Genomic DNA, 27,739 nt, shown 5'->3' on the forward strand with positions numbered 1-27,739 from the left:
TTTATATATTTCGGTTATAAATAAATATATTATAAAAAAAAAAAAAAAAAGTATGTATCTCAGAAATAAATTCGAGAAAATATATATATCTTAGAAATTTTATCAAAAAAAAATGTATATCTCGGAAATTATTTCGAAAAATAATGTGTATCTCAGTAATTGTTTTTAAAAAATAAATATTGTAAAAAAAAAAAAGATAAATATACTCTTAAAGAACACCGAATGTATTCCAAAAAGTTAACATACTCTTAAAAAAAATCAAATATATTCTAAAAAAAAAAAAATTTAAAATATACTCTTAATAAATTCTAAAAAAAAAATTCTTAAATAAATTTAAAAGAAAATTAAAAAATACTCTTAATGTATATTTTTTTACGAATATATTTATTTATATTAAGAATATATTTAATTTATTAAGAATATATTATTTTTGAGAATAAATTCGATTTATTAAGAATATATTGCTTTTAAGAATAGATCCGATGTATTAAAGAATATATTTTCTAAAAAATATTTCTAAAATATATATATTTTTAAATTTAATTTCTAAAAATATATAATTTTAGTAATAAAATATTATATATATAGCGTAAAACTCTAAAAATATATTTTTTTTATTTTAGAAATATTATATATATCTTAGAAATTATACGAAAAAAATTACGTATCTTAGTAAATAGCTGAATATTAATACTAATAATATATAATAGATATCTACTGATAATAAATTTATATACCAGCTTTTTATTAAGATACATATGTCTTAGAGCTTTTCGCTATATATATAGTATGTATAATAAAGACTTTAAATCTAAAAAATGTTTTTAAAAATATAAATATCTTAGAAAAAAATAAAAAAATATTTTTTAAAAGTATATTTATATTTTTCTTAAGAACATATTTTGTTTTTTTTTTCTTTAGAAAATATGTTCTTTTTTCTTTAGAAAATATGTTCTTTTTTCTAGAAAAATATCTTTATCTTTTTTTTTAAAAAAAAAAAATAAAAAAACTTAAATACAAAATATACTAAGAAAGGGAATATTTCATAAAAAAAGTGAATTATTCTCTTAAAAATAAAGAACAAATTTTTTCAAAAAAAAAGCTAGAAAATATTATTAAAAAAAAAGAAAATTATTTCTTGGAAATAGCGAAATATATTCTTAAAAAAAGAATATATCCTTAGAAAAAGAAGAATATATTTTTAGAAAGAGTAGAATATAAGTAGACTCAAAAAAAGAAATATATTTTTTAAAAAGCGATTTTTTTTTTTAAAAAAAAAAGTAAAAAATATTCTTAGAATAAAAACGGCTATTTACTAAGATATATACTCTTTAAATATTTTCTAAGATATTTGTACTATTTTTAAGATAAATATATCTAAAAAGTCTCTCTAAAATTAATATATTTTAACTATTTCTTTATATATTAATATATTATAATATACTATAAAAAATATACATCGTAGAAAAAAAATTAAAAATATATATATATCTTAGAATTTTTTATAATATATACTATTATAATATATCGAAATATATAGAAATATTTAATATATATATATATATCTTAGATACTTTCCCGATACTTAAATGTTAGATTTATTATATATACTTTAAAAAGTATACGAAAAAAAATATTTATATTAGTAAATAGTTATTTTTTTATAATAAATTACTAATTATATAGCGAAAATTTCTAAGATATGTATATTTTATTAAATAGCTATTTTTTAAGTTCTATTCTTCTTTTTTTTGAAAATTTTTTTTTTTAGAATATATTCTATTTTTCTAATATATATATAATATATATTAAAACTTTATAATATATTTTACAGAAAAATAATTATAAAGAATATAAAATATACTAAAACGAAAAAAAAATTAAAAAAAAGATATATTTACTTTTAAAAAAAATACTTTTAAAAAAAATACTTTTGAAAAATATTCTTTGAATATACTTTTTATTTTTGCTTATTTTAAAGATAATATGATACGTATATTCTTTTATAAATAGCTTTTAACTTTTTTTAAAAATATATTTTTTATAGAATATTTAAGTTATCTAAAATATACTTATTAACTTTTTTATCTATTAGATCTATCTTTAAAGTAGTTTTTCTATATTTAATTATAACTATTTTGTTTTAAGAAATTTAAAATTAATTGTATTTTAGAGCTAAACTACTAATAATTATTCTTTAGCTATTTACTAAGATAGATAAATTATTTTTAAAATAAATAAGTAAAAATATATATATAATTACTATAAGTATAATAATATATTATAGAAACTATATACTTTTTTCTTTTTAAAAAAAAATATTAGTAAGGTTTTTTTTAACTAACTTTTTTTTTAAAAAAATTAGTTATATATATTACTATCTACTTTTTAGTCATATACTAACTTATTAAAATAGTATTAAAATAAGTTAGATATTAACTAAGAAATAATATTTTAAAATTAAAATATTTTAAGTAGTATCTATAGTTTTTTTTTAAAAAAAAACCTAATTAAATCTAATTAGATCTTCTTTAGAAATCTTTTTTAAGAATATATTTTCTTTTTTTAAGAATATATTTTCCTTTTTCTAAGAATATATTTTACTTTTTTTTAAGAGTATTTTTTTACTTTTTTAGGAGTACATTCTACTAACATATATCGTTTTTTTAGAATATATTTCTAAAAAATAAGTTCTAAGATATATATTTTTTATAATTTTATTTCTAAGATATATATTTTTTTTTAAAAAAAAATTACTATATACATTACGAAAAACTCTAAGGTTTATATATTTATTTATCTTAAAAATATATATTAGAGGATATATTCTTAAAAAATTTAATATATAGTCTTTAAAAAAACTAAATATAATCTTTATAAAAATATATTCTTTAAATAAAAATCGAAATATACTTCTAATCCATTCTATAAAAATTTTTAAATTCATTCTAAAAAAAAAGTAAAATATACTTATTAAAAAATTAAAGTATACTTTAAAAATTAGAATTATAGTATTATTATCTAGTTTAATTATATAGAATTTAAAACTTAGAACTTTATATATATATTTAGTTTGATTAGAATTTATATTCTAAAACTTAAAATTACGCGATTAATTTTATAGCTTAATTTTAATTAGAATTCTAAAACTTAGAGCTAGACGCCTACTAATATTATAAGTACTAGGAACTTTTCTTCTATTTTTATTTAAAAAATTAACTATAGAGCTATTCTCGGTTAGAAGCGAGTTTTTAACTATAGAGGTAAGAAAATTAGCTTTATCCTATATTAACTAGTAAGGAGAGTTATAGAAAATAAAATATAGTAACTCTAAGTAATTATACTATATTTACTATAATCTAGTAAAAGAGATTTAATAATAAAAGAATTTTAGTATATCTAAAAAATTTTAAATATATATTTACTAATATATATATACTCAAAAGTCTCTCTAAGATATATATTTTTTTAAAAAAAACTTTATAAATAATAATATATTATAAAACGACTATTTACTAAGATATATTTTTTACGGCTATTTACCGATATATATATATATATATATATATATATATATATATATATATATCGCAAAATTTCCGAGTTACATATAGTATTTCTAAGATAAATATATTCTTTATCTTAGAGTTTTGCGCCATATACATAGTATTTTATTACCAAAAATATGTATCTTAGAAACATATTTGAAAAACATGTATATTTCAGAAATTAAATTCGAAAATATGTGTGTATCTTAGAAATATTTTCGAAAATTGTATACCTCAGAAATATTTTTTAGAAAAAAAATATTCTTTAAAAATCGAATATACTCTTTTAAAAAATCGAATATATTCTTATCACAAAATATATCTTTAAAAAGCGAATAAACCCCTAAACATAAGTAAAAAAAAACTAATAAATATTTATAAAAAATTAAGAATATTTATAAAACAAGTATTCTTAAAAAAACGAATATATATATATATATTATTCTATTTAGTTATTTTTTTTTTTAAGAATATATGACATTTTTAGGAGTATATTTACTTTTTTAAGAATTTTTTTTTGAGAATATATTCGATTTATTAAGAATATAATTTTTAAAAAATATTCCTAAGATATATATATTTTCAAATTTGATTTCTAAGATATATGTACTTTTTTTTTAAATATATTTCTAAGATATATATTCGTAGTGATAAAATACTATAGATATATAGCGTAAAACTCCAAGATTTATTTATTAATATATCTTGGAAATACTATATGTATCTTAGAAATTTTATAAAAAAAAATGGCTATTTACTGAGATACACATTTTTTATCGCATAATTTCTAACATATAATATTTCTGAGATACATATATTGAAAAAGTCTCTCTGAGATATACACTTTTTTATATATTTCGCTTATAAACAAATATATTATAGTATATAATTAAAAATATGTGTATCTTAGAAAAAACTAAAAATATATACGTCTTAGAAATTTAGTAAAAGAAAGCGTGTATCCCAGAAATATATTTAAGAAAATATATATATCTTAGAAATATATTCGAGAAATATGTATATCTTAGAAATTAGTTCGAAAAAAATTATATATTGCTATAAATAATAAACATACTTTTAAAAAAAATTGTAAAAAAATATAGTCTTTAATGAATATATTTCTAGAAAATATATTCTTTTTTTTTAAAAAAAAAAGCGAAATAAATTCTTAAGAAAAGATTTGTTTTTAAAAATGTATTCTTCAAAAAGCAAAAAAGATTCTTAGAAATAGCAAAATATACTCTTAAAAAAAGTAAAATATATTCTTAAAAAAGCGATTTATACTCTTAAAAAAAAAGAGAAATATATTCTTAAAAGAAAAGCGAAATATACTCTTGAAAAAAGTAAAATATATTTATAAAAAATTAAAGATATTCCTAAGAAAAATAATTTCTAAGATATATATATTTTTAAAATTTATTTCTAAGATACATATCTTTTCGATTTTATTTCTTTTCGATTTTATTTCTAAGATATACATATTTTTTAATTTTATTTCTAAGATATGTATTTTTATAATATATTATAATATATCGAAATATATCGAAATACTCAAAAAATAATATATCTTAGAGAGACTTTTTTTAATTTATAGATCTTAGAAATATTATATATATCTTAGAAATATTATATACATCTTAGAAATATTATACATATCTTAAAAATTATACGATAAAAATATATTTCTTAGTAAATAGCCGAAAATTATACATCTTAGAAATTTTTTTTTAGGAAATTATATATCTTAAAAATATTTTTATATATCTTAGAAACTCTTTTTTTTAGAAAATATATTCTTAAAAAGTATATTTTTAAGAAAAAAAATATGTAATAAGAGTATATTTTAGTTTTTTTTTTTAGAATATATTTACTTTTTTTTAAGAGTATATATTAACTTTTTTTTAAGAATATATCTCGCTTTTCTTTTTTAAATATATATATATATTCGTCTTTTTTTTAAAAAAAAAAAGAAAAGGGAAATAAATTTCTAAAAAAAAGTAAAATATATTTTTAAAAAAAAGAATATATAGTATAAGAAATTTTTAAAACTCTACTATATAAAAATTAGATAAGTCTAATAATTAAAGCTAGCTATAAGTTATTTTATACTCTAAACAACCTAAATCTATAATATAACTATTATATTTTCGTAGGGGTAGAGTAGTAAATTAAATTAAATACAAGTTTATTTAATTTTATTTAATTTTTCTTAGTTTCTCCTAATATAAATTAGACGGATTAGAGCGGGCTTTAAGAGTTATAAAATAAAATAAAGTAAGAATTTAAGCTAAATCTAAGTAATAAATTACTCTAATTTATATTAGTAGGTATTAAATTTTTATATATATTTTTTTTAAAAAAAATCGTGATGTAGTAAAGATTAGAATAATTAATTTAATTTACTACTTTTTTATAAAGTACGTTTATGCTAGTCAGGCTTTATTCTTAGCTCTTCAAGTATTCTTCTCTTATACTGGACTACCTTCTTAATCCTAAGCTTACCGATATCAATAACCTAAACCTAGACCCGTGTTTCCGAATCGCTCCATACTCCATTTACCATGCAAAGGTGCCGCGCCACGACGGATGCCCGAAGCCAATACCTTACTCCTGCTTTAGGTTCGCTTGCGCACCGTTTGGAGCTTCTTGTAACACGTGTGGTCGCCACTTGTTAAGCAGCTTCGAAGCCATACTTCTGGTTCCCTCATCTAGGTTTGTTAGCGATAGCGGCAGTCTTGATATTCGGCTGTAACGTACAATTCCTCCATAGATCTTCCACAGCGTCTATGCAAATTTCCCGCACTGGTGGCCGCATCAGGATAAGATAACTACCACGAGCGTCAGCTATTGCCAAGTTACCTACCGAGGGTACGATACTCACTGCATGGCATTGACCGCCAATGATATCCTTTCGGGATCTCGTGCCAGGCCTTTGACGCGATCTAGCATACCCGAGTGCAGCTCCGGTATTTCGGACAAGAACCGGATGAGGACTTTGTCTTTAGCGTCAAGGTACGGCAGAATGCCTTCAAGAACTTTGAGAGCCCACTTTTCGTAATGTAAAGTTGGATCAGATTCCGCATCGTCGGATTGCAGACGATCGTTGTACCATTCTTCGTTCAACCAGGAAATAGCAACGTCTATGCGGCGCCTGAAATCCTCGAGGACGTACATGTATAGCGCGTCACGGATTGCATTGCTGATGGAGAAGATGCGATCCTGCGAGAGGGCACCGTTCTCAGCTTTCACCGGACCGCCCTCTAAGCCTGCCGAAGCGCGCGTAGCCAAGCGTGTAATGACGGTTACCCATGCGTCGCGATCATAACTGCTCGCAGCCAAACGGTTGAAACCATGCTTCGGGCCTTTGGTACGGGCGGGATCGTCTAAGGCTGCCATAATACCAAAGACGCGGTTGATGGTCCCCTTGCTACACTCAGCCGTCTCCTGCGCGCTCAGAGGCGGGGGGAGCGGGAGGCTGAACGCGCCTAGAGCCATTCCTGGCAGAGGTTCGAGAGCGACAGCCTCGGGGGGCGCGCTATCTAATGTGTTCAGGATCTGCTCTGCATCTTCAGCTGGTTGAAACACGGGCTCGTAATCATCATCCTCGTCAATTGCTGAAGGCCTCTGCGTTGCAGCAGCTGCCGCATCAAGAGCACCTCTTGGTTGAGACTTGCTCAGTGATAAATATCGTGATCTAACAGCCTGTTCGAGAGTCCTTGTTAGTAAGGAACCAGCAATTTTTCTTTTGACATCCAAGCTGTTTCTCCAGCACATTTTGCGGGTACCAAGCCATGACTGAGTTTTTAGGAAGGTACTTACATTGATGGCGCTGTCCAATTGAGACTTATCAATTGAGGTGAGCAGAGGAACGAGAATCCTAACGACCAGGTCGATCGGAATAGCTTGCACGTCAAAGTTTCTGGAACCCTCATCTTGGGTCAATGTGTAGAGCTGGGCATAACTGACTGGTCCTGGGGCCAGCGGAGGCGCTCCGAGGGCACGCGAGGGTGCGCCTGAGACGTCCGCGCCAAGGCGTTGCCTTTTGGCTTGGTCCAGGCCATCGATAGGCTCGATAGGTGCAGGTCTTTTGCGATTCGTTTCATCGAAGATTTCTAGCCGCATGTGGTGGAGCCTCTCGATGTGCTGTTGGATCCTTGGGGCTAGAGGATGATTGGGGTTCCTGCAGAGATATCAGAGCGACATTCGCCATGTATGGAGTAAGAGAGCAGATACTTTTTGATAACATTCAAGAGCAGCGCCCTCGTCGTACGCTCCATTGACTTCATCATAACTTTGGTCTTGGGCGTCATGGGCGAATTGGCGAGCTTGAGCGGATTGAAGTTGAGAACGGTGGACACAATCTTATTGGCAATGGAGGCACGAGTTCGAATGAGGCTACCCAAGCTGTTGAGGGTAGCAGTGACGAGAAGGGCATCACTGCATGCTGTTAGACAGGGGGGAAGGCTCGAGGAGGATGGCGCAGCTAACCTGAGCTCCTCTTGCAGGATACTGAGCAGCCTGTCCAGCAGGCCCGAAGCCTCGGCTTCGAGATTGGGCGGGGGTATCAACGGGTGGTCTCTGGGCACCAAAGCAAGCGAGATCTCATTGTGTTCAGGGCGCTGGAAGACGGTTAGACGGGCGACGGGCGGGGGACTTGGACTTGAGGGAGCGCGCACCCGTGGGTCTGCAATGAGGCCCGGCGTCTGCGTCTGCACAACGCGCTGGACAAACTTGATACAGCAGATGCGGACGCCCGGGGGGGCCGAGTCCATGCGGCGCAAGATGTTGGACTTGATGGCGGCCATCTTCTGCCATGTCGGCGCATCGTGCGGATTGTTGATACTGGATTTGGGCGTGAGTGAGTCGGTCAGGGACGCTCTCACGCAGCAACAACTTACGTGTATCTGAAGACCAGCGGATAGATGCTCGCGGCAGCCTGAACCACGCCCTTGACCACGCCCACGTCCTCGTGCGCTATCTCCAGGTATTCGCGCAGCTTGTCTAGCACCAGCAGGCTCAGCTGCTGCTTGGGCTCCGGCGGCAGCATGGGCGCCGCAAACGTCTCGGCCAGGAAATCGGCGCCCCATCTGCGCAGCTCGACGTCTGCTTTCTCGCCGATGATGGGCAGGATGCTGGGCACAATGGCCGGGTAGTTGGCCGCATTGTCGAGAACGACCTGGCGCGCCTGGTTGAGCTGCGAGACCAAGTCTGCAGGCGAGTCCATGGTCGCGGGCGCTATCTACGTCGTGATGGTGTCGCGGTGTAGAAGTTAAAGTAGTCGTCAGTTAGGTAGGTAGGTAAGCGACGCGACGTGAGAAGCGCAGCGCAGCGCGGCGCGACACAAAGAACATCTCTCCACCCTGCCCAACTTCGCCCGCCATGGCGTATGCCCGCCTCTCTCCCCCGCCCTCCATGCCTACTGACGCCCGCTGCAGCATCCCGCGCTCCTCCTACTACGACAAGCATTATCGCCAGTCACCCGCGCTGATCCGCGCGAGGCAGCCCTACCTGGTCAAGAACATCTTCACCGGCGCTGCCATCTTCGGCTTCGCCATTGGCGTCTGTAAGTCGTCGCCCCGTTCCGCCTGTCGCGCTGCTTCTGACAATACCGGCGCAGACGCCTTCACCATCCGGGCAGTGGCCCAGGACGAGTTCGAGGACGTCAAGGTCCCCGACAAGCCGACCCAGCCCCCCCATGCCCCCAACGCAAGCGCCTAAATTCACCACCTTACAAACTGTGCGGAGCTGTTATGCTCGTAACATTTGCTTTGTTTGCTCACACTACTCACGAGCCACGTTTGCGGGCATTAATCACGTCACCAATAGTAGCACATGGAGGAAAATGTATTTGTATACATGCCGTAGCTTGAACATACAGCTTTCTTGCCCTACCGCAGTGAGAAGGCTTCCGACGCCCACTTGAATCTGACGAGTACATGCTCGTCCTATTACCCAACTCCGAGGTTAACCGGCAACGAATCGTCACCGAAGCATATGCAGTGCCGAGCTGTGTTGTTCAAACCCGAGGTCGGTTGAAAAGGCCGGAAGAAAGCTGTCGCGGGGCGCTCAGGGCCGTCGTGGAAATGTCTCCGCACGGCGAGCATCTGGGAGCGTGATCTAGGTTCATACCCATTTGCCCGAACAAATGTCGATGCTCATTTGAATGAGTGTACAACTCAAAAGTCCCAGAAACCACCTTTCTTGGCAGGCTGGCTCTCCGCCTTATCTGCGTGCTTCCGCCTAGCAACGGGGGTATCCTTAACATCTGCATCGTCATCATCATCATCTCCAAAGAGCCATGCGCGTGACGAGCCCTTGCGGCCACCCATTCCGTCTCCTGCAATGTTGATGCCGCGCGCCTTGCCTGGTCCTGTCGCCAAGTTTTCCTTCGTGGACGTCGACTCCATACGAGAAGCCGCAGGACTGGAATCGGAAATTTCAAATTTACTGCCAAAATGCTTTTGGCGACTTTCGTTGTTGACAGTCTTCGTAACGTTGTGGAGTGGACCGTCATTGCCCTCATGCTCATCGTCGTTTTCGCTTCCGAGGACGGGATCTTTGTACAGACCAAGTCCTTTACTATGCTTTCCACCTTTGCTGCTGATGTGCGCAGTCCGTTCCGCAGCAGGTGTGCCATCATCCCTCATCTCGAAGTGTGTCTCTGCATCTGCACGAGGTTGATGAACGACTGGTCGCTTCACAGGTGACGTTTCAGGATCCTGGGAATAAGAGTCAATAATGAGATTCAGAACGCGCACCAATCACGTGCGACTAATGTCAGATTCACACAATACTCTCTCATTTGTATAGGGATACCGCAGAAAATAACAATCGGCATCCGGATAAGTAAAGGGAAATTGCAGTACTCACCTCATCATCGCTCCAGCCGAAATGCCTCTCGTTCTGGGCATGAACCTTGGGCCGAATCTTCTCTGGAGTAACAAAGTCCTCAAAGCCCCACTGTGAGGTATGCTTCTTTGACTTGGAGCGCGCAGTTTCCGCATCTGGCGTTGGCGCGTCTTCACGCTCGTCGAACTTAAAATGCTCGTACTTCTTGGGGTCCGCTTTCTTCCGTTCCGGGGATAAATGCGATGACCTTGCGTTGGATTCATCTTCATCAAACAGCCTTATGGGATGATAGTTCTTGCCAGCGCCAGCCTTGGGTCGGATGTCGTTTTTGGAGGAATACACACCCTGCGTAGACTGCAATTCATCCTCATCGCCGACGATATCGGTGAGATTACGCGCGGGGGGCTTTGCCGGCTTCACACGTGGAACCAAGCCGGCCGTTGGCGCACCAGAGGTTTCTTGGTTGACGTCGCGGGGTTGGAAGAGAGAGAGGCTCGCATGCGGGTCGCCAGTCGCACTGACAGAGCTCTTGCCGGTCTGCGGTCTGCTAACGTTATCGTTCTCGCTTCCGTCGCGCACGTGAGCGCCTTGTCGACCAGATGCGGTGGATGAAGTTTGACCCAGAGACGTGCTGGAGGTAATGAGGCGCACTTGGTCCTTGCCGTCGCGGATAGGCCAGTTGCGCGCGCGCGAGCCGATGACCTCGACCTGCTTGAGCAAAGAGGCCTGGTCCCAATAAAGTCGAATAGTGCGAATTTTCTGTTGCTCATCGAACTGGACTACGTGCACCTGTGCGCGATACGTTAGATAGTGCTCCCAGCTCGGGATGCCGGGAAACACTCACAATGGGGAAGACAACAGTCCGGTCGGAGATGAAGTTGTCATCGAGACCTGGGAGGAAGGCGCCGCCGCCGGCGACGAGTTCCAATGTGGTTTCGACCTCCAAACAGAGGCTGTCGCTGCCCTCAATGGTATTGAGGATCCTCTCATTCTTCTTGGTTAGCAGCTTGCCCTGGGCGGTGAGATGCTTGAGGATGGCGGCAGGATTGGCGACAGTGGTGAGCGTAGTGATGTAGTTGATGGAGGCCTGGGCCGACAGCAACTCAACGGCGGGCGCACCGAGGAACTGTTGGTACTTTGCGCTAAGGGCCATGATGCGGGCGTCAGGGCCAGACGGCGGTGGGCGAGGAGGGATGCGCGCGAAGTGGGGACTAGTGCGGCGCGGAGAAGGACGGCGAGCGGTGGTGGTGATGAAGGTAGTAGTGTGTAGGAGTCGGGCAAAGGCTCCTTAAGAAGATGACGCTGAAACCCGAGACGCGCTTGCCTGGGCGCGCGATGCAATTCAAGCAAGGACTTGTGGTGTGTTTGGAGCTGCCCCTTCCGGGCTTAGCGCTCAGGTCATAAGTGCCGAATGGGTCCAACCTACTACAGGTTACAACGTTTGACCTGGTCAGCAACTACCGGCCGTTAAAGAGGCGTTTATCGGTATTAGGCTAGGCCTAGCGTGGTCATTTACACCTTCACTAGCACAAGAAAAGATCTTATAAAATATCCAAGACTGGTCACAACTTCCAAGCTAGTTAGTAACCTTAAGCCGTGAAAAGGCGTTCATCAGTATATCCCGGTACGTCTTGCGTAGCCCTTTTCACACCACTGCCGTTGTATAGAGAGAGAAACATTGTAAACAGTCAAAGCTGTACGGACCGTATCCATTAACTCCGCAATCCAAACTACATATGAGAGAGAGAGCATTTGTTGAACAAAATGACAACAATAACAACCAAAAACATAGAAATCGCCCGCTCAGGCTTGCCCTTCGCCCTCCGCGTCAAAACACGTCTCCCAGCAGAGCACGTCGGCCGGGAAATCTCTCTCGACGCTCGGCCGCTCCCTCACAAACCACGCAAGCGCCGCACCCACTACGCCGAACACCGTCAGGCTGATCCAAAGCGCGTAGTTGGTCGTCGCGACGCTAAAATCATTGCTGAGGTAGAAGCTGGCACCGCTGACGGCTACGGCCAGCGCCTTGAACAGCGACGCCGCCTGCATCAGGCCCATGACAGTGCCGGCAGAAAAGGCATCTGGCGCAGCGTTGAGCATAAGCAGTGTCATTAACACCTGAGCTCCACCGCTAAGTGCATGTTTGACCAATATGGACATGGCAGAAATGAGGGCCGTCACCGAAGAGCACATGGCAATATAGGCCATGAGAGGAGTAATGGCGTAGAGTGCCGGAAAGACAAGTGAGCAGCAACGGAAAGGCCGGAGCAGACCCAGGGCTCCGACGGCTCGAGGCACGGCCAGTAAAACGATTGCACCGGCAACAGCACGAACGGCGAGTACAATCCAACCGAGATAGTCGCAGGAAAGGCCCATTCCGCCATGACCCGTGCTGCTGTGACCCAGATGAGGGAGGATGACATCAAAGGTTGAGGCATGAAGAGAGAGAAGAGAAAAAGAACAGAGAAGGACAATAAGAGATGGGGCTTGGAGGAACTGAACCATAGAGATGGGCTCGGGACGGATAAAGTCCACGATGCGGATTGTGGGTGAGTCGACGGACTCTTCTTGGATGGTTTGGCCGAGGAAAGCAGCCTTTTCGCAGTCCACCTCAGACGAATCAGCAGCAAGACTCGGGAGGGTCTGGGACATGCATCAGCAACTGCATCACAATTTCATTTGAAGAGTCTCACCTCCTGCAGCACGCAAGTGGCGGCAATGGCAATGGCCAGCACCAGAGACCCGCACGCGATTTGACTGCTCAAGGTGGGATACTTCTCCCAGATGGCGCCGTAGTCGTTGACGCTTCCAGCAACCAGATTCTGCATCAAAGGCCCGATAGAGCCACACACCGCGACAAGAGGCAAACGTGCGACATTTTTAGCCCTTTCTTCCAGGCTGAGGCTGATGTCTCCTAGCATGATCAGGGTAGTGACAACGACAGAAGAACTGACAAGTCCTGCCGCGAAACGAAATATGGCACAGGCGATCAGGTTCGTGGCGAAACCCATGGACAGGCAGCATACTGACATGCCAAACAAGCCTGCAATGGCAACGGGCTTGCGCCCAATGCGGTCGGCGAGGTAGCCCCAAAAGATGCCTGCGGTGCCACCGAAAGCATAGGCGCAGTCAAGTATACTCCGCAGGTACGACGTTGAAAGGTTACCACAGAAGTCGTTGTTGGAGATGAGCATCTTGAGCTGCGGCTGGAGACTCGAGGCCATAATCCTGCATTGACACGTCAGTATAGCAGCGCGGGGGCAGATTCCGGGAGTGGAACACGCACGCCTCTGCTAGAAAGATGACATATATCCAAGTTAGTTGGGTATGGTTGGTCTCGACTGACTCGCAGTCGACGTCCTGCTGCTCCTCTTCGCCAACAACGGCAGCGAGCTTTTCATACTTTGCCAGGTCCTTGACCGGGATCAGTGAGCGAATTCGACGGTGGAAGCCGAGCATTTTGCGGGTGTGTGGGGATGAGCGCGGTGTGGCTCGACGTGTTAAGGTAACAGAGAGAGAGCGTGGTGACCCGCGACCAGCACGAATCGGATGATATAGGACAAAAAGGAAAGTGGTTGGGTCTGGCAGACCAAGATTACGGACTAGATTTTAGAAAGAGTGACAGAAAGACGGTGCAAACATTGTTGATGGTGGGCGACTTGGACGACGACGACGCGGGGAGAAAGTGAAAGGTGAAGAGGCGCGCGCAAAGGCGGGAGAGGCCTCGACGGAAAGGAGTCAGGGTATTGGCCGGATGAGCCGAGCAGAGGCCCCTGCATCGCCCGCGATCGCCCTCTGAGACGCTAGTTCGCCCCGCCGTCAGCAGCCCCCATGTGGCTCCTCCGAACATCATCCGCTAGTTATAATAGCTACATGCAAATGCAAATGCAAAACGCCCGCTAAATAGCTACAGCAAACAACAAACAACAACAAAAGAAAAAAAGAAAAAAATGTGAAACAAAAGAAAATGTCGTGGTTTCGTCACTGTTTGCTCTTCTCCTTGACCTTGTGCATGATCCTCCTCACCAGCCCTCCTCCCCGGTTGCCGTGCACAGCAAAGGGACTCTGCATGCCCGTCGTATCGTCCGACTCGGGAGGAAGCTCCTCCAACGCCAGCGGATCATCCTTCGCCCCCTCCTGCCATCCGTATAGGCAATCCTCGTCGGCGCGCAGGTCCGGTCGAGTGAGCGTCATGCGCAGCGTCATCTCCCGGCTCCCGGAGAGGGCCTGTGCGTACATGTTGCGAATCCTTCTGTTGGAATCCGGCAGCGGCGCTTGTGCCGTGGCATCGTGGAACATCTCCTCGCTGTCCATGGGCGTGATGGGCGTATCGGCGTCGCCAATGCTGCTCTCGTCGTCTGGACGCTCCTCGTTATCGCTCTTGTCGAGAAAAGACATGTTATCCCCCCGAAGGAATGTATGTACGTCCCGACTAGCCTGCCTAATATAAACTTCAGATGGCGAGGGCTCTGGCGCCCTCTCAACATGCGAAGTCGACGGGAAGCCGTACTCAACAACCTCGTCGAACTTTTGCGGAGAAGCGAGATATAGCCGGAGCTTCATCCGCGCTTCGGGATCCTGGTAATATTTGGTCTCCGATTCAGCTCCTTCGATGTCATGGCGTGGAAATGCAATGTTCGTGTTCGCTCTGGGTCGTTTGCTCTCCTGCGATGACGGGGGGATAGCGGTCGGGAGAGGAGGAGCCGATGATGTCGACACTCGCGAAAAACTGTCTGGAAGCGATAACGTGCGGCGCGAGGAGGGCTGCTTGACATGTTCACGATCAATCTTAGGTGCACTCTCCGACACCTCTGTTGCTGTTTGCTCGTCTGCAAGCTGAGGGCTGTCTATAACAGAGTCCCCCTGGATGGATGTACTTCTCTTGCCCGCCGGCGTGCGGATGGGCCCAAGGTTATTTGAGTCGTCGAACCTGGACGACACGCCGTCGGAGTCGATGAGCAGGGCCTCGCAGCGCAGGGCAAGAAGGTGAGCTTCCTCGCGGCTAAGGCATGTTTTTATTATTTTGTCTGGCAACGATAAGAACCACTCGGCTTCCGCCCGCGAGATGCCGAGGTCTGGATGCGCTGCATCCTTCTTCCGCAGTCGTCGCCTGCCTCGGCTGCCTGCCCTTGACCTGGGGTCCCTTGTGCTGGATGCAGGCGACTGGGCCGTCCGAGGCCGCCGATTGACGTCAGACAGCGAAGCCGCCGAGCGCTCAACGATTTCCAGTCGTTCGGCCGGCGAGAAGTACTTACGTCTGGCAAAGAAGGGGTTAGCAGGTGTAGAGCACGTGACTTGACGTCGACAGGAGCGGGTTGGTGTCCACGACTCAGAATGCCGGCTCGACTTACTGGACGGAAGCAGGCAAAGCGGCAAACTGGGCGTCGGTCAGGAAGGGAGGAGGAGCTATAGGAGCCATGGTGCGCGGCGGCGAAGTCGACCTGCCGCACGCAAGGCGCCTGAAGCCCTCGTGAGTGAGCGGTCTTGTCTGGCTGCGTTTGCGGGCGGGGACTGGAGGCGGCGGAAGGCTCGCGGGCTGAGAGGCGTGAGCGGGCATTTGAATGGTCGCGCGGCGGGCCATTGTTGGGGCCGATGGAGACCAAGTGGTCGGGACTGCTCACGCCTTGCAGGAGAGAGAGTCGCGCAGCAGCAGACGATACGGACAACAACGTTTGGGCATAGCTACTCCTACTATTACAACAGGCGGTCGAGTGCCGGGACCACTAAAGGCAGGGATGCGATGGGGAATCAACCGTGTGGGAAGCGCACGCGCCCGTGAAGACGCGATCACCGTCTCATTTGCGCTGCAAGGAGGCGATGAAACGGTCGTGCTGGCCAAAATATGCACGGCGGATGACGCTCCTTGCTTACGTTTGCCTTTAGCTACAGCACTGAGGCTCTAGTCCAAACACCGAATGTGGGCCGCCGTGCATGCACTGGCTCATCCTTCCAGAGACTTCATTGCAGCCTCAAAACTCGAACTCGCTCCGAAAGCGATCGATGTCCATGCCCGGGCCTACCATGTCGCCCAAGTCCCTCCTGTTCATTTGACTGAAGACTCGCCTGAGCGTGTCGAAGAGGTTCGTCGACTGGTTCTGGCTGATCATCCTGTCCAGCTCCCCTTCACTGACCCCCTCCCCCACGACTTCGCGGGCCTTTTCCCGCCCTTCTTCCTCCACCACTTTGTGCATTGCCAGTGCTCCCAGCAAGTGCTGGGCCGCTTCCTCAAAACACCCAATGTTGATGCAAGAAACGCCGAGGTTGTATCGTGCACGTACGAAGTTCGGGCGGAGTGCTAATGCCCGCTCGTAGGCGTCAATCGCCTCTTCGCTACGACCAGAGTTGGCAAGTGTAGCACCTAGCCGGTTCCATAACAGATGCACTTGGTCGCGCTGATTGCTCGTCCCTTGCTCCGTGCTGGCAAGCGCAGCACCAAAGCAGTCGACAGCCTTGTCATATTCTTCCGCACCGTAGAATAGCACTCCAAGGCCTACTTGGACATCGGGGTCCATCTGTTCCCCTGAAGGTGACAATTGAGCAGCTTGGATAAAAAGGTTCGTCACCTTCTCGTGCAAAAGATGCCTGTCCGTGAAACCAACATCGGCAGCCGAAGATAGAGGCTCATCGGGGCCTATGAGGGACGGATACTTTGTGGCGAGCCACCGCTCCAGAGTTCGGTATGCAGTGCTATCATAGCCCTCGTTAGTGTACGAGACAGCAAGGCCCATCAAGGCCTCAAGGTTCGATGGATCGAGTTTGAGGGCTTGCTCCAAGGCGCGGATGGCAGGCGATTCTTTTTCATTTTGTGCTTGTGCCGCACCAAGTTTAGTCCACGCATCCACGTGCTGGGGGTCTTTTTGAACTGCTGCCTCAAAGGCCAAGGCTGCAACTGACAAGTTCCCGCCATTGGAGAGGATTTCCATTCCCTCTGCAAAAGGATCGTGGACGGTTTTGAACGGATTGGTCTGTTCGAAGAGATAATCGCCGAGCTGCGGATCTCTTAAGGAGTGTGTGTTCAGACCGTCAAAGCCTTCCCACTGGTCCAGGTCGCCCATATTTAAGCCCGCAGCCATGTTTTCCTCTTCGACGAGCGCTCTGGCATTTGCAGTCTCAGCCTGAATTCCCCGCCAGATGCTTTCAAAGTCTCCAAACTCGTTTGTCTCGGAGAGAACTAACCTGTCAATATCGTTCAATTCAGCCTCCATTGCTGAATTCGCCTCAGCATCCAAACTTTCGGGGTCGTGTTGACGGGTTGATTCGAGTTGCGCGAACTGAGCCTCCCAGTCTTTCTCATCAAGCTCAACCATGCGGGATTTGCCTTTGGCATCCGCTTCCATCGGTTGCGAGATTCCAGCGGTAGCATATGGCCTGTTCATCATTCCCATTCCCATTCCCATACTACTCATACCAAACCCCATAGGTCTTTGATAGCCCATCATAGCCGAGGGAGTCCCGGCAGGACTAGCCGTTCTCACTGGTCCGTTCGCTTCCATCTGCTGAAACTTGGCGAACTCGGCAGGACTGAATCCGGCGGCAAGAGGGCGGTTGAAAGACGGTTCCGCGTGTGCAATATCCATGCCTGGATCGAATTCCGCGGCCCAGCTGGGCGAACCGCTTTGCTGTAACCGAGACGCCTGCTCCAGTTCGCGCCGCATGTGCTCCATGGCAAAGGGTGATGCAGGACCAGCAGCCTGAGGGACATGTGAGGGCTCATGGAGGAACTCGTTCATCATCTACAACTCACAGGGTTAACCTCTGCGAGAGAACATAGCTGTAGGACCTACTTGATCTTGGGCCACACCTAGCGCCTGATTCCTCAATCCTTCCTGAAGCCCTCCCGGCGCCCGCCCTACCAAGCGGTCCCTTTGCAGCGATTTGTCATCTTGAGCATGCTTGGTGAACTGGCTGAGAGGGTTGCCCGCGGTGGAGCATTCAGCGCCTCCAAGAAAAGACATGAGTGGAAAGAGTCCGAGGCCGGGACGGTCGCGTGGCTCCAAGTGAGGTACAGTGCGGAGGGATGAAAGGTCGGTAGAGGAGGCGGAGTGAGAGTAGGGTAGGTCGGGTCGTCGCTGGAATCAACGGCCTCGGCTGTTTGAATGCGCTCGCGTCATGCCGGGCCCGTGTTCTGCGGAGAAGCCAAGACCCTGGCCGACGCCTCTCTCTCTCTCTCTCTCTCTCTCTACTCACGCAACGCATCAAGAGATGACATGATTCACGCTCGGAGGGGAGGCGCATTCTGTCGGGGGATGGGGGAGAAGGGAAGGGAGTCAGGTGCGTGCCAGGGCAGAGGCCGATTGCCCACGCCTGTGCGACGCAGTGGAGAACAGCTGCACAGCATCACACCTTGGACGGAGGGTTGAGCAGAAGTTAGTTAGGGAAGAGGAAGAGCAGTTCACAAGGCAATTCATCTGCAACCCCAGCCGAAAAGAGCATTCTCCGCACGTTGACGGCAATGCAATTCCCTGACTCTCCCGGACGGTGGCGGCGCGCAAACGCGCTAATGGCTTGGCGCAAAAAAGTCGAGGCGTATATACTGCGCGACTCTGAGCTTTTTGTTGCCCGTTGCTCTCTCACTCGTCACATCCTCCATCCCTAACCGCCACCATGTCAGCCAACACCTCCCAGTCTGTTCCACGCATTCCATTGACAATCTCCAGGTTTCTTCTTCGTCGCGCCGCCCTCCGTGCGGCTTCCGCCCCCGTGCCATTCGTTACCAGGCCTCGCACCTTCGCCACCTTTGCGCCCTCCGTCGTCCGCCCTCGCCAACAATGGTCTGCCTCGACTATCCAGAAGAGGTTCGCGAGTGACGAGGCCCGCCCTAGCGAGGCCACGGTAACCGATGAGACCGTGACCGAGTCGCCTTCGCAGTCCGAGCAGGAAACTAGCGCCGAGTATGGCTCAACCCAGGAACCCACCTCCGCAGACTCGCAGGACCAATCCACCGTCGGCTCCGCTATGTCTTCTGCTGCCGAAACTACCCAGAACGCTCTGTCGGCCGCTGCCCAATCCGCCTCCAATGCTTTCTCCAACGCTTCCCCAGAGGAATCCTCCACCACTCTCTACATCGGGAACCTCTTTTACGAGGTCAAGGAGGACTCCCTCAGGCAAGAGTTCCAGCGCTTCGGAACCATCGCTAAGACAACTGTTGCGAGAGATCCCTCGGGTCTCAGCAGAGGGTATGTTTCCGTATATCCGGCAGGCATGTATGTGACGTTTCTGACCTTCCAATAGTTTCGGATATGTTGAGTTTGAGTCGCCCGAGGCCGCTGAAAACGCACGGCAAACCATGAACCAACGGGTCTTTGAAGGCCGTCGCATGTCGGTTCAGTTCCACAGGCGTCGTGAAGGCGCCGCCGAAAGGACGTTTAAGAGCAACCCTCCTAGCAAGACTCTCTTCATCGGCAACTTGTCCTTTGAGATGTCTGACAAGGACTTGAACGACCTTTTCCGTGACATCAGAAATGTGCTGGATGTCAGAGTCGCCATCGACCGGAGAACCGGTGCCCCTAGGGGTTTTGCGCACGCCGACTTCATTGACGAGACGAGCGCTACCAAGGCGAAGGAGGTGCTCGAGAACAAGGAGGTCTACGGCCGCAAACTGCGTATCGACTACAGCACCTCGGTTGTTAGACGTTAGATGTTATGTTCAGCAGCAAGGTGTTTGATATATACTACGAGCTCACAGGAAGACATGGCGTTTATGTTGAACAAAGATGGGTATAGCAGAGTTTTCTGTTTATGGGCAACTGATCTTGCCTGTTTCAATTCCCATTGAGTTCGAGTTCCTATTGTATTTTATAGTTAGGCCAAAAGTTACGATCTGGGAGCCGAAAGGTTTCGGTATCGAGAGAATTCTATGCAATTCCGAGAAGGAAAGATAAAAAGTGTATTATATTTCAAATCAACTCCCCTCACCTGTTTACAGCGACGGCAGATAGACAGTAGAAGTAGTAAAGTTACTTAATTACCTTCACTTTAAGTAAGGTTCCTCAAACAAGTCGATGTTGACTACAGTATATATACATACGAGTTGGAATACTTAGATTTACTAGAGTTCGAGTATGCTTTCGCTACTACTACGATTAACTTTACCCATCTCTCTTTCAGCTAATTCTTACTTTTATTATGGTTTTATTTTTAGCTATTCTGCTAATTTTAACCAAGAATTCAAAAGAGCATAATAGTGTTGTGTTTCATATAAGTTATAGCTTAATTTTTTTTTATCTTATGTTCTATCTACGCCCTTGATCTTTCGTGCAAGGAAAGAAAATGAATAAAATAAAACAAAAAAGCAGGTAAAGTATCTAGGGCCTCACACTACCGCATTGCAAGGCAGATACGGTCAAGCCGCTAAGGACTCGTATTCCTCTCGCATGCTCCTGCATAGTCTTTGACAGCTCTCCATATGCACGCACAGGTGCTGTCATGTACAGTCTAACTCCACCCATCCACACCATCGCTCTGCACAACAGGCTACTTATCCTACTGGGGTCTGAAGAGTTATATCACCATAGGTATCGTTCAGGAATCGTTCGATAAAGCGAAGAGTCGATTGTTCCTCGAGCCAGGCTGCCTATAGAGGGGTTGAAGGAAAATGTCCTGATTTTGATTAGTGAGGTTAAGTACAACAGTGGACGGAAAACAGCTCTCGAAGCACTAGGCAATGCAGCTGGGAGCGGGTTCTAAGATGTGTTACGAGTACAGCGGTAGATTGGAGCGTTGCTGATAACTAAAGGTTTAACCGCCACCACTCTCCTTGATCGCATGAAAGCGAATTCTGCTCACTTGCGCATTGCAGCAAACCAGAGGCACGTCTCACAGCGCGGTAGCGGAAGCAAGATCAAGTTCCGCCATATGGCAGGGATGGGCATGGATAGTACACTCACATCAATGGATGTCATGCATTAGTCGGCTTATTGCTGAATTCAGCTAATTATGGAAGCGCTGATCGCAGAAGCTTGCTAGCCATGCATCGCATCTGCCAGCCTCTGCACCACAGGACAAGGGCTTTGTCACTTACGCAAGGGAGCCCAATAAGTTGGCGAATCAACCAGTTGTAGCTGTCATCCAGGATCCAGTCAGTAAACAAGAGACTCCTTTTCCTGCGGTCGATGTTACGCTGCAGTGCGGAAAGCTGCATTGTTGGAACAAACAAAGAGCCAGGAAAGCGCGGCTGCAGCGAGCATGACGAATGGGAGGGCTATACGTCTTAGGTTCGAACGCAGATGACCGTACTGTGGAGTTCCCGTATCGTGATGCTCTACATGGCGGTCGGGAAGCAGAGGTACTGTCTGGCCATTGGGCTCCGAGCCAGCAACCCTGCGAATGACATGGGCGGGATTGCCGTATGCGAGATGCTCGGGTGGCACGTCCTGCAGCAAAGATTAGCTCTTACACCCACTTGGATAGAGGCCAGAACAGGTCTTATGTACCTTGGTCACTACGCTTCCGGCGCCGATCACGCAGCCTTTTCCGATCTTCACGCCAGGCCTAGAGCAATGTCAAGGATATCAGCAAAAGAAAAGCATATTTGCGCCAACACCTACATGATGATTACTCCGCCCCCGATCCAAACATCATCCTCGATCCTCACCTCACTTGCTAGACTCGGTGCTCCCAAAGGACCGTTCCTTTCCTGCCAATCAAGTGGGTGTGAAACTGCATAAATCGAGACGTTGGGGCCAATCAGACAGCGTTCCCCTATACTGACTGGCAGCACAGGAGTGTCCAAAACAGTGAAGTTACGGTTGATGAACGTTGAAGACCCAATGTGGAGATTGGTGCCATAGTCGATATAGAGCGGCGGTTTGGCGTAGGGGGCACCTTTCGCGAACGGTGTGCCAGATAGAGATTCATGAGGGCAAACCTCAGGTGGTGGAGTAAGTGAACCAGTGGTGACGATACTAACAAGGCTGTCAGCACAAGAAAGACCCCGAAGCAGAGTTTTGGTGCTGGTAACCTACCGCTGCCACAGCCTCGATCGCTGCTCTCCCGAAGCATCCTCAGGCTGCTGATTGTATTCCTTGCAAGCCATAGCACATCGTAGCCGGGCCGCACGATGGTCTGAATTCGCGCCGGAAAAGGCAAACCCTGGCATTCGTGTTGACATAGAGCAGGCAAGAGTCTCTGGCTGGCACAAAAGAGGGACCAAATGAAAACGGAAGAAAAGATTTGGGTTAAAACTCTAGAGCGGCCAATGAATATATTTATGGTGCCCAGGTCTCCGTGCAGTCAACCACATGCATTAGCAATTTTACATTCACCGTTAATGCATCGCTTTTTGACTAGATAGCGTCATCTAGCTCCAAGTGCATTTTAATTGAGGCAGGTAACATAGCACAACAGCCCGGTCCCGAGAACCACTAGAGTAGCGAATCGGTACAGTTTGGTTGTGCTGTACGCACCTGGCCATTGGCTCGGGAGGCAATGGCATGGGTGTTCCAATGAGTAGAGACAGCAACAAGTGTCGGCACGATAAACGAGGCTGCATTGCTTCCAGTGAGCTTAGTCCGTGTTGACTTGTGACTGGAGCTCCAAGTCCTTAAGCGCTGCTGCCGCAGTTTTGATGGCTTCTTCTGGGAGTCCTGTTCTCAAATCAGTGAAAAAATCCATCCAAGCTTGCAACCTTGCATTCCACCGGCAAACTAAATGGAGGACATACCAGCAACTCGAGCGACCTTCAACGCATGCGATTTCCTGTTGGTGCCGTTTCTCAGCCTGTGCACGTAGGTAAAAGAACCATCATCCTCTTCTTCAACGTCCGTGCAGTAGCACGCCAGTTTCTCAAACCCGCTAGTCATATCAGCGAGTTTATGGAAATGTGTTGAGAAGAGCGTCCGGCACTGGTTGATATTGTAAAGGTGATGCAAACAGGCATAGCCGACGGCGATTCCGTCTTCGGGTGTTGTGCCCCGGCCGACCTCATCCATGATCACCTACAAGCAAATCCTAGTCAGCAGTGATTCCTCGACGAAAGCAAGGCTCAGCAGGCTTGCATACAAAGGAGCGAGGCGTAGCCTGCTTGAGAATGTCAGCTGTCTCCAGCATTTCTACCATGAACGTAGATTGGTCCTGATAGAGATTGTCGGCAGACCCGACCTTGGAAAGGTATTAGCATTTGCCCATGTCACTGGAGTTTTAGTACTAACACGACTGAAGATCTGGTCCACCAGACCGATCTCTGCATAATCTGCCGGAACGAAGGAGCCTGTCTGTGCCAGAATTGAAATCAAGGCGTTCTGTCGCAAGAATGTGCTTTTACCAGCCATGTTGGGGCTGCACAACCATTAGCGAGATATCACAAAATGCAAGCAAAGGCTCACTTGCCCTGTAATGAGGAGAATGCGCTTGTCACCCCCGACACTACAACTGTTAGATGTAAAGCTTCTGCCTTGTTCTAATAGGCTGCTTTCTACCACTGGATGCCTGCCACCAACGATATTGTGTGCAGTGCTGCGATGCATTAGCGCTGGCTGGCTCATAATGTCCTTGTCGACATACCTGTTGTCTAGGATTGGCCGTATCAGGCCCTTCTCTTCAGCCAATGTCGCAAAGGAGCAGGAGACGTCGAGTTCATCCAAAATCGCCGCATTGCGTCGAAGCCTGACAAGGTTACGAATGACCTTTGCTCTTAGTTCGACGAAAACCCTCTGTTCTTCAGCGCGGATGCGCAGCTTGGCCTCTTCCATTTGATTTCCCAAATGGGTCCATTCTGGCAGGTGGTACGAGCGAGTGGACCTGCTTGAACCAACACTTCGTACAGAAGACAAGTCGGCTACCGAGCCTCCCTTCCCCTTGACATGAACTATATGTCCCAGTCCGGGAGTCCATCTCAATGTTAAAGTTGAAGATCCTGGGAACTGTTCATCCACTTGCTCCCCCAGAATCTATAAGGACTCCTTACCTGTCTCGTCTCTAAGGCGTGCAGCAAGGTCTTCTCGCTGAGACACCAGTTCATCCAACGCTTTATGCAATCTTTTCAATGTTGTGCTCGCACTGCTATCATTAGATCACTGCGATTTGTTGGTACGCGGAGCTCATTCACCTTCGCCTCATTGTCCAGACGTCCGAGCAGCTAGTGTCATTAGACTTTTGGCAGTCTGACTTGCCGTTTGCTTTAGCTTTGGCCCTTTTGGAGATAGCGGCAGATTGTTCATCTTCGCCCTCTTCGTTCAATACTTCCACTGCCAGAACGGTAACTGCAGCTGCTTCGTCATCTTCGAGACGATGCTGTTCGGTAAGGCCCTCCTCGTCAATAGCTTCTAATATGCGCGTTGCCAATCGGGATGGCTCTTTCAAGGACAGACGATCCGACAAGCGCAGTAATGATGACCCTGTTGTTTTCGGATCCGAGGATGCTTCGTCCTTCAAAAGCCGCGCAATATCTAAGGTAGACTGAATTGTTTTAGACAGTTCTAATAGATCATCTGCATCACCTCTGCCCATAGAAAATTTCTGCAAAAGGCGGCGCGAGTCGAACGTTCGGCGCAATAGTGCAACCAAGTTTTGACGAAGCGCCGCATCTTCTAGAAACTTTGTGACGAGATCTAAGCGGCCATTGATGGTTTCCAACGACATCGAAGGGGATACTCAACTGTCGTCAGTGTAGGATCGTCACATAGGCGTTTTGGGCATCCTTACCCAGTCTTTCGGACAACAATCTCGTCCCACTCTTAGTCACCGTCCGTCTGATTGCATGAAGAAGGCTGCCCTCGTATTTTCCCTCTCTCAAGGTGCTTCGGAGTTCCAATGCTCGCAGCGTGTTCCTATCGATGCTCATATACTCACTCGCCTGCCGTCGAACCGGCGGTTGCAGCGTGATCCCGGAACCTTGAAGCTGTGTGTGAACGTACTGCAAAAGAGAAGCTGCGGCTGTGGATTCGACTTGGGGAAATATTGCCGTTTTGAAGTCAGGGGCACCGGTTGTGAGTAATGGCACCCAATCATCCAGTGTCGTCTTGTGTTCCTGTGGCTCTTGGAAAGTAATGACATGATGTTCTTCCTCGAGCATGTCGATGAGGCGAGAAGAGGGACTGGCATTCCGCATCAAGCTGTCCAAAACAATTTCACGCGGTCCGATACGTGCAACGGCCGAGGACAAGCCAGCTAGGCTTGTGCTCTGTGTAAAGAACTCACCACTAGACAGATCCAACCATGCGAGCCCAACATTGGCAGATTGGTGAGCGGCCTTTGTCTCTCTGTCATCGGGGCCAGGCCGTGGATCAGCGGTCAAGGGCTCGTGGTATATGCTGAGACAGTAATTGTTTTCCCAAGGGTCCATGAACTTTTCGTCTATCAGGGTCCCGGCAGAGATGATACGGGTGACCTTTCGATCAAACAGCAGGCCACCCGACTTGACCTTCTCCGAGGCATTGTTGCGGATCTCGTCGCTGACAGCCACGTGCTTGTTAAGATCTTGGACCAGGATCTTGAGGAAGCGGTCCAGTTGGAAGTAGGGAAAGCCGGCCTGGCGAGTATGAGAGAAGCGGCGGCGGAAAACAGACGGCGAGACCTACCATGTAGACAGGCCCCGCGGCCGTCCTTCTGCGGGAGACTTTGATGTTGAGGAGGGGCCCATACTCTTCAGCGTGCTCGAAATAGAGCTCGTAGAAGTTGCCAATGCGCGTGATGACGACGCAATGGGCAAACTTGCGCATGTTGTTGCGCACCTGCTGCAGGACGGTGGGATAGACGGGGCCAGCATGCTCGTCGGGCTCGTCCAGTGGTACGGCGGCGATGGGACCCTGGGGCAGCTCATCGCCCTTGAGCGTCGTCGTCGTCTTCTTGCCTCTCACGCTCACGAGGGCACGCGGCGGCCTGGCGCAGACGCGTGTGGGCGCGCGCGCCGCCATGGACAGAGGCCGCAAGCGGCATTGAGCCGCGCACCGGCGCGCATGGCGAAGAGCAGGCCCGAGGCCCATTATCGGGATGTTGACGACGGTGATGTCGTCGTTGCGTGCGCCAAAAAATTATATACCCAAATCACCTCCTACGTCGGGGATCCTCGCTTCATCCACAACACCCACCCACCATGGCCCAGTTCGAGCCGCTGCAGAACGACCTGCTCTTGCGCACCGCCAGGGGTACGCTTCCTCCTGCTCGCAGCGCCCCTTTGCTGACCGCGCCGATCCAGGCGAGAATGTCGAGCGCGCGCCCATGTGGGTGATGCGCCAGGGTAACGCGCCCCTCTCCCCCCTCTCCCCGCTTGCTTGTGCCCATCTGACCCTGTCCCAGCCGGCCGCTACCTGCCAGAGTACCACCAGGCCAAGGGCAACAATGACTTCTTCGCCTGCTGCCGCTCGCCCGAAATCGCCTCGACCCTGACCCTGCAGCCCATTGAGCGCTATGCTGGCCTCATTGACGCTGCCATCATATTCTCCGACATCCTCGTCATCCCTCAGGCCATGGGCATGGAGGTTGTCATGGTCGACAAGAAGGGCCCGCACTTCCCCGAGCCGCTCAAGTCTCCCGAGGACAAGCAGTACAAAGACATCATGGCCCGCGACGTCGACGTCAAGCAGTCGCTCGACTACGTGTACAAGGCCATTACCCTCACGAGGCAGAAGCTAAAGGGCAGAGTGCCATTGCTCGGCTTCTGCGGCGCGCCCTGGACCTTGCTCAGCTACATGGTCGAGGGTGGCGGGAGCAAGATGTTTATTCAGGTTAAGACGTGGATCTACAAGTATCCTGAGGCAACCAAGGCTTTGTTACAGAAAATTGCCGAGCTGTGCGTCGAGTACCTGGCCCAGCAGGTCATCGCCGGTGCTCAGGTACCGTCTCCGCGCCCCGGAGTATCTTCAAGTTACCACGCTAACGGGTACCGCAGATGATTCAAGTCTTTGATTCTTGGGCAGGAGAGCTGTCGCCTTCCTCGTTCAAGGTCTTCTCTCTGCCGTACCTCAAGCTCATTGCCGATCGACTGCCCAAGCGCTTGGCTGAGCTGAAGCAAGATGTGGTTCCTATGACTGTTTTCGCAAAGGGAGCCTGGTATGCTCTGGAAGATTTGTGCGCCACCAATTACAACGTCATTGGGTTGGACTGGCTTCATGACCCTGCGGAGGCCTACAAGATTGCACAGGCAAACAAAAAGGTCCTTCAAGGCAACGCCGATCCGGGTATCTTGTACGGAAGTAAAGAGTCAATCACTTCGGTCGTCGAAGGAATGGTCAAGGGCTTTGGTGGAGGAAAGCAGGGCTGGATTGCGAATCTGGGTCATGGTAAGTTTGTCTTGTGTTTATCTAAAAGAAACGCCGTGGCTAACAAGCGCTGTAGGCATTACCCCGTTCGTGAACCCGGATGATTTGAAGTTCTACTTCGAAGAGATACACCGTTGTTGCAAATAG

The 27,739-nt window shown here is 45.8% G+C and overlaps 10 protein-coding genes across 10 annotated transcripts; 3 read left to right on the forward strand and 7 right to left on the reverse strand.

Moving 5' to 3' along the window:
• Nucleotides 1–5,967: 5,967 nt before the first annotated feature.
• K452DRAFT_262560 (uncharacterized protein) lies at nucleotides 5,968–8,798 on the reverse strand. Its single transcript, XM_033538613.1, has 8 exons — nucleotides 8,447–8,798; nucleotides 8,225–8,390; nucleotides 8,037–8,167; nucleotides 7,782–7,985; nucleotides 7,368–7,728; nucleotides 6,430–7,250; nucleotides 6,306–6,376; nucleotides 5,968–6,256 (listed from the first exon to the last, which is right to left on the reverse strand). Exons 1-8 carry the CDS (start codon nucleotides 8,770–8,772, stop codon nucleotides 6,153–6,155), a joined length of 2,184 nt encoding a protein of 727 aa, XP_033402327.1. The 5' UTR covers nucleotides 8,773–8,798; the 3' UTR covers nucleotides 5,968–6,152.
• Nucleotides 8,799–8,927: 129 nt separating this feature from the next.
• Nucleotides 8,928–9,266, forward strand: K452DRAFT_294172 (uncharacterized protein; the record flags this gene model as incomplete). Its single annotated transcript, XM_033541667.1, has 3 exons — nucleotides 8,928–8,932; nucleotides 8,984–9,111; nucleotides 9,166–9,266. 3 exons carry the CDS (start codon nucleotides 8,928–8,930, stop codon nucleotides 9,264–9,266), a joined length of 234 nt encoding a protein of 77 aa, XP_033402328.1.
• Nucleotides 9,267–9,724: 458 nt separating this feature from the next.
• Nucleotides 9,725–11,550, reverse strand: K452DRAFT_219039 (uncharacterized protein; the record flags this gene model as incomplete). The annotated part of the gene is made up of 3 exons (XM_033536394.1): nucleotides 9,725–10,267; nucleotides 10,365–11,186; nucleotides 11,242–11,550. 3 exons carry the CDS (start codon nucleotides 11,548–11,550, stop codon nucleotides 9,725–9,727), a joined length of 1,674 nt encoding a protein of 557 aa, XP_033402329.1.
• Nucleotides 11,551–12,200: 650 nt separating this feature from the next.
• On the reverse strand, nucleotides 12,201–13,856 carry K452DRAFT_218216 (uncharacterized protein; the record flags this gene model as incomplete). The annotated part of the gene is made up of 3 exons (XM_033536345.1): nucleotides 12,201–13,040; nucleotides 13,091–13,625; nucleotides 13,684–13,856. The coding sequence occupies 3 exons, from the start codon at nucleotides 13,854–13,856 to the stop codon at nucleotides 12,201–12,203; spliced, it is 1,548 nt and encodes a 515-aa protein (XP_033402330.1).
• Nucleotides 13,857–14,378: 522 nt separating this feature from the next.
• K452DRAFT_294175 (uncharacterized protein) lies at nucleotides 14,379–15,978 on the reverse strand (the record flags this gene model as incomplete). Its single annotated transcript, XM_033541668.1, has 2 exons — nucleotides 14,379–15,654; nucleotides 15,749–15,978. The coding sequence occupies 2 exons, from the start codon at nucleotides 15,976–15,978 to the stop codon at nucleotides 14,379–14,381; spliced, it is 1,506 nt and encodes a 501-aa protein (XP_033402331.1).
• Nucleotides 15,979–16,081: 103 nt separating this feature from the next.
• K452DRAFT_282803 (uncharacterized protein) lies at nucleotides 16,082–18,518 on the reverse strand. The gene is made up of 3 exons (XM_033539650.1): nucleotides 18,182–18,518; nucleotides 17,574–18,130; nucleotides 16,082–17,492 (listed from the first exon to the last, which is right to left on the reverse strand). Exons 1-3 carry the CDS (start codon nucleotides 18,350–18,352, stop codon nucleotides 16,367–16,369), a joined length of 1,854 nt encoding a protein of 617 aa, XP_033402332.1. The 5' UTR covers nucleotides 18,353–18,518; the 3' UTR covers nucleotides 16,082–16,366.
• Nucleotides 18,519–18,972: 454 nt separating this feature from the next.
• K452DRAFT_314871 (uncharacterized protein) lies at nucleotides 18,973–20,354 on the forward strand. Its single transcript, XM_033543805.1, has 3 exons — nucleotides 18,973–19,003; nucleotides 19,055–19,573; nucleotides 19,629–20,354. Coding segments are annotated over exons 1-3 (927 nt in total). The 5' UTR covers nucleotides 18,973–19,001; the 3' UTR covers nucleotides 20,035–20,354.
• Nucleotides 20,355–21,781: 1,427 nt separating this feature from the next.
• K452DRAFT_218838 (uncharacterized protein) lies at nucleotides 21,782–22,212 on the reverse strand (the record flags this gene model as incomplete). The annotated part of the gene is made up of 2 exons (XM_033536382.1): nucleotides 21,782–21,887; nucleotides 21,944–22,212. Coding segments are annotated over 2 exons (375 nt in total), but the record flags the coding sequence as incomplete, so codon positions are not given.
• A 376-nt stretch (nucleotides 22,213–22,588) lies between these two features.
• K452DRAFT_314873 (uncharacterized protein) lies at nucleotides 22,589–26,311 on the reverse strand. Its single transcript, XM_033543806.1, has 10 exons — nucleotides 25,913–26,311; nucleotides 25,038–25,863; nucleotides 24,442–24,985; nucleotides 24,301–24,392; nucleotides 23,898–24,249; nucleotides 23,724–23,849; nucleotides 23,546–23,672; nucleotides 23,397–23,495; nucleotides 23,059–23,332; nucleotides 22,589–22,981 (listed from the first exon to the last, which is right to left on the reverse strand). Exons 1-10 carry the CDS (start codon nucleotides 26,246–26,248, stop codon nucleotides 22,902–22,904), a joined length of 2,856 nt encoding a protein of 951 aa, XP_033402335.1. The 5' UTR covers nucleotides 26,249–26,311; the 3' UTR covers nucleotides 22,589–22,901.
• A 116-nt stretch (nucleotides 26,312–26,427) lies between these two features.
• K452DRAFT_218362 (uncharacterized protein) lies at nucleotides 26,428–27,739 on the forward strand (the record flags this gene model as incomplete). Its single annotated transcript, XM_033536353.1, has 5 exons — nucleotides 26,428–26,479; nucleotides 26,530–26,571; nucleotides 26,631–27,166; nucleotides 27,223–27,613; nucleotides 27,669–27,739. The coding sequence occupies 5 exons, from the start codon at nucleotides 26,428–26,430 to the stop codon at nucleotides 27,737–27,739; spliced, it is 1,092 nt and encodes a 363-aa protein (XP_033402336.1).

The sequence above is a fragment of the Aplosporella prunicola genome (genome assembly GCF_010093885.1).
Source record: "Aplosporella prunicola CBS 121167 unplaced genomic scaffold K452scaffold_2, whole genome shotgun sequence".
Taxonomy (NCBI): domain Eukaryota; kingdom Fungi; phylum Ascomycota; class Dothideomycetes; order Botryosphaeriales; family Aplosporellaceae; genus Aplosporella; species Aplosporella prunicola.

Coding starts and splice junctions, on each gene's coding strand:
- K452DRAFT_262560 (XM_033538613.1), bottom strand. CDS start 8,772: ATGGACTCGCCTGCAGACTTGGTCTCGCAGCTCAACCAGGCGCGCCAG. Junction 8,391..8,446: donor CCGCTGGTCTTCAGATACAC/GTAAGTTGTTGC, acceptor GCCCAAATCCAG/TATCAACAATCCGCACGATG. Junction 6,257..6,305: donor GGAAGATCTATGGAGGAATT/GTACGTTACAGC, acceptor TAACAAACCTAG/ATGAGGGAACCAGAAGTATG.
- K452DRAFT_282803 (XM_033539650.1), bottom strand. CDS start 18,352: ATGTCTTTTCTTGGAGGCGCTGAATGCTCCACCGCGGGCAACCCTCTC. Junction 18,131..18,181: donor TAGGTGTGGCCCAAGATCAA/GTAGGTCCTACA, acceptor TGTGAGTTGTAG/ATGATGAACGAGTTCCTCCA. Junction 17,493..17,573: donor GAATTGAACGATATTGACAG/GTTAGTTCTCTC, acceptor TGCAAATGCCAG/AGCGCTCGTCGAAGAGGAAA.
- K452DRAFT_314871 (XM_033543805.1), top strand. Junction 19,574..19,628: donor CCCTCGGGTCTCAGCAGAGG/GTATGTTTCCGT, acceptor ACCTTCCAATAG/TTTCGGATATGTTGAGTTTG.
- K452DRAFT_314873 (XM_033543806.1), bottom strand. CDS start 26,248: ATGGCGGCGCGCGCGCCCACACGCGTCTGCGCCAGGCCGCCGCGTGCC. Junction 23,850..23,897: donor CGGCCAATCCTAGACAACAG/GTATGTCGACAA, acceptor AATGCATCGCAG/CACTGCACACAATATCGTTG. Junction 23,333..23,396: donor AGGCTACGCCTCGCTCCTTT/GTATGCAAGCCT, acceptor ATTTGCTTGTAG/GTGATCATGGATGAGGTCGG.